The sequence below is a fragment of the Scyliorhinus canicula genome, chromosome 17 (genome assembly GCF_902713615.1).
Source record: "Scyliorhinus canicula chromosome 17, sScyCan1.1, whole genome shotgun sequence".
NCBI classification, from domain to species: domain Eukaryota; kingdom Metazoa; phylum Chordata; class Chondrichthyes; order Carcharhiniformes; family Scyliorhinidae; genus Scyliorhinus; species Scyliorhinus canicula.
Genome location: NC_052162.1, coordinates 127,180,326 through 127,190,886, shown reverse-complemented (window position 1 = coordinate 127,190,886; position 10,561 = coordinate 127,180,326). Strand labels below are relative to the sequence as shown.

Sequence of the window (10,561 nt, the reverse complement as noted above, 5' to 3'; positions counted from 1 at the left end):
CGGGGGAGTTTATTCATTTTATTTATTTATTTTATTCATTTAATTTTTTTTTTCATTTTTTTTTACAAGTTCGGGGGGTTTTATTTAATAAAATCTGACAGGAAAAAATGCCAACCTTTGGACAGATGGAGACTCCATACTTTCCGACACCGGAAGGCTTCACCTTCATCCAACAGGTTCCATTGGAGGAGCAGGTACGAGGGCCAAAGGGACCCAAAACCATTTCCTCCACTTTTGTCAGCAGCAAACAAGGTCAGAGAAAATGGTGGGTCGCGCAGGTCGGCCGGGTTGGGTCCCGAAGGTTGGCCGGTTGGTAAAAATGGGTCCCCGGAAAAAAAGTTTGAAGAACACTGCTCTAAACCCTGGCCCATAACAAATATATCAAAGCCTTAGCAACAGCAACATTTAGCAAGAAAAATGTATCAAAGCCTTAGCAACAGCAAGGTTAATGCAAGAACTTTATATTTGTAGGATTAGTACACGTGGTGGGGGCACATAGACATTTAATTAATATGATGAAGATTAGTAAATCTTAAGTTATGACCAGTGCTTGGATAACAAATCATTTTCTAAGTGATAGACAGATATTTGAATAAATCAGGAAGCTTCAGCTGAGAATTAGAAACCAATGAGAGTAAATGAGGGATTAGATCATTGATCAGAATTTCATTAAGAATAAGGCTTCATGATTAAAGCTTATTTCTGAACTTATGCTTGAATAAATTCAGAACCATCTATTGATTTTCTAATATTTTCTTATGTTTTCCTTTCACTCATTATTATGTTTTGATGTATTATTGGACCTAAGTTTTTATTAAGTTTTTTTAAAAACAGAATCCATGTGAATGTTTAGCAAATAAAGTTGTATTTTTAGACATCTGCAATCAACTGGATCTGTGACTCTTATTTGAAGATAAAATAAGAGATTGCATCACAGCCTCTTCCCGATGTGAACCTGCTGGTGTTTGAGCAGGAAGGTTGACCGAGTGAATCCCTTCCCACACTCGGAGCAGGTGAACGGCCTCTCCTTACTGTGAGTGCGCTGGTGTGACAGCCGGGAGGATGAATCGCTGAATCCCTTCCCACACTCAGTGCAGGTGAATGGCCTCTCCCCAGTGTGAACTCGCTGGTGTATCTGCAGGTTCTGTAACCGAGTGAATCCCTTCCCACACACAGAGCAGATGAACGGCCTCTCCCCAGTGTGAACTCGCTGGTGTTCCTGCAGGAAAGATGCCCGAGTGAATCCCTTCCCACACTGAGAGCAGGTGAACGGCCTCTCCCCAGTGTGAACTCGCTGGTGTGTCCGCAAGTGAGATGACCGAGTGAATCCATTCCCACACTGAGAGCAGATGAATGGCCTCTCCCCAGTGTGAAGTCGCTGGTGTGTCCGCAGGCTGGATAACAGAGCAAATCTCTTCTCACACTGAGAGCAGGTGAATGGCTTCTCCCCAGTGTGAACGCGCTGGTGCGCCCGCAGGTTGGATAACTGAGCGAATCCCATTTCACACTGAGAGCAGGTGAATGGCTTCTCCCCAGTGTGAACGCGCTGGTGCGCCCGCAGGTTGGATAACTGAGCAAATCCCATTTCACACTGAGAGCAGGTGAACGGCCTCTCTCCAGTGTGAACTCGCTGGTGCGCCCGCAGGTTGGATAACCGAATGAATCCCATCTCACACTGAGAGCAGGTGAAGGGCCTCTCCCCAGTGTGAACTCGCTGGTGTTTCCGCAGACTGGATAAGTGAGCAAATCCCTTCTCACACTGAGAGCAGGTGAACGGCCTCTCCCCAGTGTGAACTCGCTGGTGCGTCCGCAGGCTGGATAACTGAGTGAATGCCTTCCCACACCGAGAGCAGGTGAACGGCCTCTCCCCAGTGTGACTGCGTCGATGAGCTTCCAGTCGTGATGGGGCACTGAATCCCTTCCCACAGTCCCCACATTTCCACGGTTTCTCCATGGTGCGGGTGTCCTTTTGTCTCTCCAGGTTCACCGCCCAGTTGAGGCCTCGTCCTTACACAGAACACGTGTACGGTCTCTCCCACTGTGAATGGTGCGATGTTTTTCAGGCTGTGTAACTGGTTAAAGCTCTTTCCACAGTCAGTGCTCTGGAACACTCTCACTCGGGTGTGTGTGTCTCGGTGCTTTTCCAGTCACACTGATGTTTAAAGCATTCTGAAGCAGACAGAACAGACAAGATTCGAGATTTAAAGGCCGATGATATTCCAGTCCCAATGAATTGAGCGACGCTGTCGGATGTTGACGTGAAATTTGCTTTGAGATTTCTGTCTGTAAATCCTCACCTTCTGAGATGCTGTAAAAGGGGTTTACACAATCATCACTGTCAGTACAGGATAGACATTCAGAACAGACAATTCTAGTTTCTATGAACATTCAATCCCTTCTCCTTCCCAAAAGTCATCCAACACTAACTCTGCTCAATATATACCCTCCCAATTCTTGTTGAGGTACGATTTAATTTGAGCAACAGATCCATGGTCACTGTTTCATGTCCCAGACAGAGAGACCTTAAAACGTTTCTCCATTCTCCATTTGTATCCATAGCAAAGTTTCCATAGTCCCAGATGACCAGAGTCTGCTTTCCCCTTTGCGGGGGGGGGGGGGCGAAGACACTGGGAGAACTTGCAGACTCCACACGGACAGTGACCCGGGGCCGGAATCGAACTGGGAACCTGGAGCTGTAAAGCAATTGTGCTATAAGAGAGAGACCTTGGCCAAGCTTTGCAGAGTCTGCACCCTCCCTGGATTCACTTCCTTTCCCTTCACTTGCTGCAAGTGACCAATTGAAGGTGAGAATGAGAAAATAAATGGAAAGGGGGAGAAAAGAAAGTGTTTTACTCACAGATGTTGGAGACAGGAGGAGGTTTCAGTCTGTGTGAAGCGCCATTTTCAGACACCGGAAGTCCGCGGTTTGATCTGAATGAAGAGAGTCCTTCCGGTCCTCCAATCTTCCCATTGGTCAATACCTCAGCCGGAAGGTCAGGGGCGGGCACTCATCAGCACACCCGCAGTCCCGGGCAAGGGGGAGGTCACTGAGCGGCTTCTCGCTCTGGCCGGAGCCGTCAGCCGGTTGCCTGGAAACCTTGTCTGGAGGAGGTGGGCGGGGAACAATGGGTGGGGGCGGGGCTCCCGTGTCCGCGTTGAGCCTGCGCAATGGAACCCGGAGACGTCACCACGGAGCACAGTGATTCCTATTGGCTGATCCTGGCAAGGCTCCCCTGTGACGTCACAATCCGGAAGTTTGACTAAAACTTCCTCCTCTGCAACATCTGGGAGGGAATCAATGTTTCCCCCTTTCCATTTCTTTCCTCATTCTGGGGGGACATTGGGGACTTGCAGCAACTGAAGGGAAAGGAAGTGAATCCAGTCTGTATATTACACACATTTTCTGACAAGTCATGTAGGCAGACATCTATCTGGCAGCCTGCAGGAAGATTTTCAGGTCTCTGTGTCCAGGACAGGAAGCAGTGAGCAGGGATTTGTCAATCAGCCTGAATCAGCACCTTCAGGAGAATTACATAGAACATAGAACAGTACAGTACAGAACAGGCCCTTCGGCCCTCAATGTTGTGCCGAGCCATGATCACCCTACTCAAACCTACGTATCCACCCTATACCCGTAACCCAACAACCCCCCCTTAACCTTACTTTTTATTAGGACACTACGGGCAATTTAGCATGGCCAATCCACCTAACCCGCACATCTTTGGACTGTGGGAGGAAACCGGAGCACCCGGAGGAAACCCACGCACACAGGGGGAGGACGTGCAGACTCCACACAGACAGTGACCCAGCCGGGAATTGGGAGGGTGAATATTAGATAGAGCAGAGTGAGAATGGAGGGAGAGTGTGTGGGATGGAGATTTAGAGCTTTTGGGGAATGAGAGGAAGAAATGTTCTATAGAAACTAAATTGTCTGTTCTAAATTTCTATTATGTACTGATGTGATGATTTATAGTAAACTCCTTTTATCGGCTATCAGAAGGAGAGTACAGACAGAAATCTCACACCAAACATATCAAAAATTCAATGTCAGATTCTGAGAACCTACATACCATTGGCCTTTGAATCTAGAAGGATAAATGTTTGGCTATTCTGTCTGTTTCCAATGATATTAAGCATCAATATGAAGGAACAGCATCAAGACAAACAGACAATCGAGTGGGGGTGATCCAGTGCACTGACTGAGGAAAGAGCTTTAAGTAGTAACCTTGGCTGAAAAAAATGATACCATTCAGATAAATTGTTGACTCCTCAGTCCAAGCGTGAGCTTCACTCCCTTCCTCCTGAGGGATTTAAACATTAGGAACACCCCTGATTCCTCATGGCCCTCTAGGTTCCTGCTCCCACAGCCGATTCACAGCTCCTGCTCCCACAGCCGGTTCACAGCTCCTGCTCCCACAGCCGGTCCACAGCTCCTGCTCCCACAGCCGGTTCACAGCTCCTGCTCCCACAGCTGGTTCACAGCTCCTGCTCCCACAGCTGGTTCACAGCTCCTGCTCCCACAGCTGGTTCACAGCTCCTGCTCCCACAGCTGGCTCACAGCTCCTGCTCCCACAGCTGGTTCACAGCTCCTGCTCCCACAGCTGGTACACAGCTCCTGCTCCCACAGCTGGGTCACAGCTCCTGGACCCACAGCTGGTTCACAGCTCCTGCTCCCACAGCTCCTGCTCCCACAGCTCCTGCTCCCACAGCTGGTTCACAGCTCCTGCTCCCACAGCTGGTTCCCCGCTCCTGCTCCCACAGCTGGTTCACAGCTCCTGCTCCCACAGCTGGTTCCCAGCTCCTGCTCCCCCAGCTGGTTCCCAGCTCCTGCTCCCACAGCTGGTTCACAGCTCCTGCTCCCACAGCTGGCTGCTTCCACGCTAACTGCAGACTGCCTGCTTTCTGTGAGAAACACCCAGAATTTCAACCAAGGCTCCACCCTGAATCACTGATCCCCATGGTAACACAGACTTGTTATGATGTCCAACAGATGTACAAATTAATCGACTTTTAGCTTCAAAACCAAACCTTTCGACCCTGAGGTCTGCATGAAGAATTCACCTCTGTAACAAAGACAGGGCAGTAATTGTCAGACCCGATGTCTCCAGGTCTCCGGCTAAAATAGCCCAGCTGCCCTTTTACAGATCTTACCCTTCCAGCTTTGACTTCTTCTTCTTTGACAGGGGCTGGTTTAGCTCACTGAGCTCAATCGCTGGCTCTTAAAGCAGACCAAGCAGGCCAGCAGCACGGTTCGATTCCCATACCAGCCTCCACCGAGCAGGCGCCAGAATGTGGCGACGAGGGGCTTTTCACAGTAACTTCATTGAAGCCTACTCGTGACAATAAGCGATTTTCATTTCATTTCATTTCATTTTCAGTCAACATGGGCCACACCTTGTGATTGTGAATTCCCTGAGGGTGTTTTTTATCAAATCCAGAATTTCCATTTATCTTAAATTTAAAAGAAAACCAATTCTCAAACTAAAGGTTGTTGTGTTCTGTGTTATGGCCGTGGTAACGATGGACACAGAACATCTGGTTCTTTCACTGGAAAGGTGATTTACCAACAAACACGTGGAAAGAAAAATAACAAACTACAATTCAGACAATGACTAATAAACAAATTCAGTGAATTCTCCTGCAGCTACTCTCAGTGTGACCATCTTCTTGTCCTCCTCACTGCCAACAGGCGGGTGTCTCGAGTCACATGATGGATCTCTATCACCACCAGCTGGTTGGAGGTTGCATATCTAACTATGGACAGAACTGTGCACAGGCATTTCAACACATCCCCCTTACTCTGGAACTGTTATACGTTTACATAGAAATGTAACTGCGTCTTACAAAACATGATCTGCATCATAATTTTAAACTGTCATATGTCGAAATGCAACTGTGCTTACACAAATTACATGCTTGATAATATGAAATGTGTCCTTTGTGCACAGCTTATTACACAATTCTCTGTGGTTTCTTATGGTCTTGGGCCGAGCAGTTGCAATGCCAGGCTGTGATGCAGCCAGATGTGCATCTGTAAAAATTGGTCAGAGTCAATGTGGACAGGCCGAGTTTCCTTACTTTTCCGAGGACGTATACGCACTGTTGTGTTTTCTTGGTTGTAACGTCGATGTGCATGGACCAGGACAGATTGTTGATGATTTGCACACCTAGGAATTTGAAGCTGTCAAACATCTCCACCTCGTCACCATTGTTGCAGACAGGGGTGTGGACGATACTTTGCTTCCTGAAGTTGATGACCAGCTCCTTAGTTTTGCTGACATTGAGGGAGAGATTGTTGATGTTGCACTATGCTACTAAGTTCTCTATCTCCCTCCTGTACTGACTCATTGTTGTTTGAGATCCAGGGGCATAAGCTACAGGGCTATGGGCCGGAGGCAGGAAGCAGGGATTAGAAAGGGCACCTGGGTTTCGTCTGGCTGGTATGGACAAGATGGAACGAATGAAATGAAAAGAAAGTCGGCTTCAAATGAAGTTACTGTGAAAAGCCCCTCGTCGCCACATTCCGGCACCTGTTCGGGGAGGCTGGTACGGGAAATGAACCGTGCTGCCAGCCGGCTTTCAAAGCCAGCGATTTAGCCCTGTGCTAAACCACTAGAATGGTCTCTGTCTGGGCTGTAACTTTTCAATGGTTCGGTGGTTCTACGGAGGAGGGATTTCAACCACAAGGCTCAGACGGAGAAGCCGGGATTGTTCACTTTGGAGCAGAGGAGGTTGAGGGGAGATTGGATATAGGTGGACAAGACAAACAAAAGCTGCTCCCATTAGCTGATGGGACAAGGACGAGGGGGACACACACTTTAGGGCAGGTATGGAGGGAGGTGCACGGCGAGTGGTAATGACCTGGAACTCGCAGCCCGTGAGGATGGTGGAAGCAGACACCCTGAACTATTTCAAAATGAAATTTGGATGGGCACTTTAGGGAAATGGAACTGACCAGTTTTTTGCACAGAGAGCCAGCATCGAGTCAATGGGCTGAATGGCCTCCATCTCTTCCCGAATTACTCTATGGTCTGAAGAGAACAATTTCAGCTGCTCCACTCTCTCCAACTAACTGCAGTCCCTCATTCCTGGTGCCGTTCTCGTAAATCTCCTCAGCCCCCTCACTGAGTCCAGCAGAGAGAAACCCTCCGACCCTCCCACTTCACCAAGTGTCAGAATGAACATGGTTCAGTCCTGGGTGTGATTAACAGCAGCAATAACAGCCGAGTCCAACCCCTGTCATCAATCGTGAACTCGCTGGTAGCTGCGCAGGGTGGATAACAGGGAAAACCCTTTCCACACTGATAGAAATCTGGTTTTAATATATAATAAGTTTAAAAGGAAGAAATGGTTCAAAATCAAAATGGCTATATAAAGTGATTCAGGATCAAAATGGTTCACTAAGGTCACAGAGTTCAAACACAGAGGCAGTGAAAACAGCAGAATAGCATGAGAATGGTTAGATTAAAACCGCAGACACACTCATTCGTTGGTTTGTGAATCTGGGCAAAGTTCCTCGTTCAGTGGTCATGAGAACTGATAACGTGTGGTGGGAACGAGATGTTACAGTCACCCCATACTAAAAATGTGATGGACAGCCATTTCTATCGAATAAAATGAACTATAATTATTATGACCCAATCACAGACAGAAAGGGGCCAGAACATTAGCAATAGCAATTACCTTAAAAATCGGTGCCCATTTTGAGCAAATTATTCCGGAATCAACTTATGTTGCCTTTAACTATTTCCTGCGCTTTGCTCTGAAAGCTGCCATGTTGTCTATTTTCAACTTCTCTGTATCGTGTATTTTAACTTGAAGGAAACATCAAGAGCTGTAATCTGTATTGAATTTAACTCAGTCATCTGTACTTGCTTGGACAAAGCAAACCTTTAAAACTCTGTATTTGCAAGCAAACTGACCTGATCAAGAGACATCTGAAAACTGACTGAATAAAACTACAATTTACTTCACACATGAAGCTCAGTTTTAAGTTCAGTCGGGTGATATATCGTGCGGCAACACATAAGATATATCGACCAAAGTACAGATCTATCACACACACACAGATGAACGGCCAGATATTTACTGATTTACTGATTCACTGATTTATTGCATTCCTGATTTATTGGTACCTTTAAGAATTGATGCAGTACATTTCTTAATTCAGCGCAGACAGAGAATGGAATATCCACAAAGCTAATGTGGAAAGATAGTCATTGTTTCAGATAATAAATAAGAACTGCTAAGCAGGAATCTAACATTGTTTCATGAAAAGTTGCATCAACGCCCCTTGTAATGAAATAAACCATTGTTCCTCAACACATTCTGTAATGAAAATGTATCAAAGCCTCAGCAACAGCAACATTCAGTAATAAAAGTGTCACAGCTAAGCAACAGCAAGGTTAATGCAAGCACTTTATATTTTTAGGATTAGTACACGTGTTGGGGCACGTAGACATTTAATTAATATGATGAAGATTAGTAAATCTTAAGTTATGACCAGTGCTTGGGTAACAAATCATTTTCTCAGTGATAGACAGATATTTGAATAAATCAGGAAGCTTCAGCTGAGAATTAGAAACCAATGAGAGTAAATGAGGGATTAGACCATTGATCAGAATTTCATTAAGAATAAGGCTTCATGATTCAAATTTTGTTCTGAACATATGCTTGAATAAATTCTGTACAATCTATTGATTTTCTAATGTTTTCTTATGTTTTCGTTTAACTCTCATTGTTATGTTTGGATATTGGATCTAAGTTTTTATTAAGTTTTTTTAAAAACAGAATCAAGGTGAATATTTAGCAAATAAAGTTGTATTTTTAGACATCTGCAATCAACTGGATCTGTGATTCTTATTTGAAGATAAAATAAGATATTGTATCACAGCCTCTTCCCGATGTGAACTTGCTGGTGTTTGAGCAGGAAGATTGACCGAGTGAATCCTTTCCCACACTCGGAGCAGGTGAACGGACTCTCCCCAGTGTGAACTCGCTGGTGTGTCCGCAGGTTGGATAAGTGAGTGAATTCCTTCTCACACTGAGAGCAGGTGAACGGCTTCTCCACAGTGTGAACTCGCTGATGTTTCCGCAGACTGGATAACCGAGTGAATCCCTTCCCACACTGAGAGCAGGTGAATGGCTTCTCCCCAGTGTGAGCTCGCTGGTGTGTCCGCATGGTGGATAAGTGAGCGAATCCCTTCTCACACACAGAGCAAGTGAACGGCCTCTCTCCAGTGTGAACTCGCTGGTGTCTCCGCAGGCTGGATAAGTGAGCGAATTCCTTCTCACACTGAGAGCAGGTGAACGGCTTCTCCACAGTGTGAACTCGCTGATGTTTCCGCAGACTGGATAACCGAGTGAATCCCTTCCCACACTGAGAGCAGGTGAATGGCTTCTCCCCAGTGTGAGCTCGCTGGTGTGTCCGCATGGTGGATAAGTGAGCGAATCCCTTCTCACACACAGAGCAAGTGAACGGCCTCTCTCCAGTGTGAACTCGCTGGTGTCTATGCAGGCTGGATAAGTGAGCGAATCCCTTCTCACACTGAGAGCAGGTGAACGGCCTCTCCCCAGTGTGAATGCGTCGATGAGCTTCCAGTCGTGATGGGGCTATGAATCCCTTCCCACAGTCCCCACATTTCCACGGTTTCTCCAGGGTGGGGGTGTCCTTGTGTCTCTCCAGGTTCACCGCCCAGTTGAGGCCTCGTCCACACACAGAACACGTGTACGGTCTCTCCCCGCTGTGAATGATGTGATGTGTTTTCAGGCTGTGTAACTGGTTAAAGCTCTTTCCACAGTCAGTGCTCTGGAACACTCTCACTCGGGTGTGTGTGTGTCTCGGTGCTTTTCCAGTCACACTGATGTTTAAAGCATTCTGAAGCAGACAGAACAAACAAACGATTTAAAGGCCGATGATATTCCAGTCCCGATGAATTGAGCGACGCTGTTGGATGTTGACGTGAAGTTTGCTTTGAGATTTCTGTCTGTAAATCCTCACCTTCTGAGATGCTGTAAAAGGGGTTTACACAATCATCACTGTCAGTACAGGATAGACATTCAGAACAGACAATTCTAGTTTCTATGAACATTCGATCCTCCTTCCCAAAAGTCATCCAACACTCACTCCACTCAATATATATCCTCCCAATTCTTGTTAAGGTACGATTTAATTTGAGCAACAGATCCATGGTCACTGTTTCATGTCCCAGACAGACCTTAAAACCTTTCTCCATTCGTATCTATAGCAAAGTGGCCATAGTCCCAGATGACCATAGTCTGCTTTCCCCTTTGCGGGGAGAGCTGCCTGGTGGTGATTTAATCTGACCATCACCACACCTCAGGCGAGGGGCAAGGTTGAGAAAGTGGGCCTTCATGAATAACCTCAGCCAGTACGGGAATTGAACCCACGCTGTTGGTGTCGCTCTGCATCTCGAACCAACTGTTGGCGCCGTCTGAGCTAAACCGGCCCCTGTGTATATAACTGAACTGATAATGAGCAATATACTGAACCCTATGTGGGAGGAGGATGTGAGAAATCTGGAACTGACAGATAATCTAA

At 46.6% G+C, this 10,561-nt stretch overlaps 1 protein-coding gene across 1 annotated transcript; it reads right to left on the bottom strand.

Annotated features, from left to right (window-relative positions):
- Positions 1-275: 275 nt before the first annotated feature.
- On the bottom strand, positions 276-9,904 carry LOC119951615 (oocyte zinc finger protein XlCOF6-like; the record flags this gene model as incomplete). Its single annotated transcript, XM_038774796.1, has 2 exons — positions 276-1,952; positions 8,901-9,904. Coding segments are annotated over 2 exons (2,025 nt in total), but the record flags the coding sequence as incomplete, so codon positions are not given.
- Between the last annotated feature and the right edge of the window lie 657 nt (positions 9,905-10,561).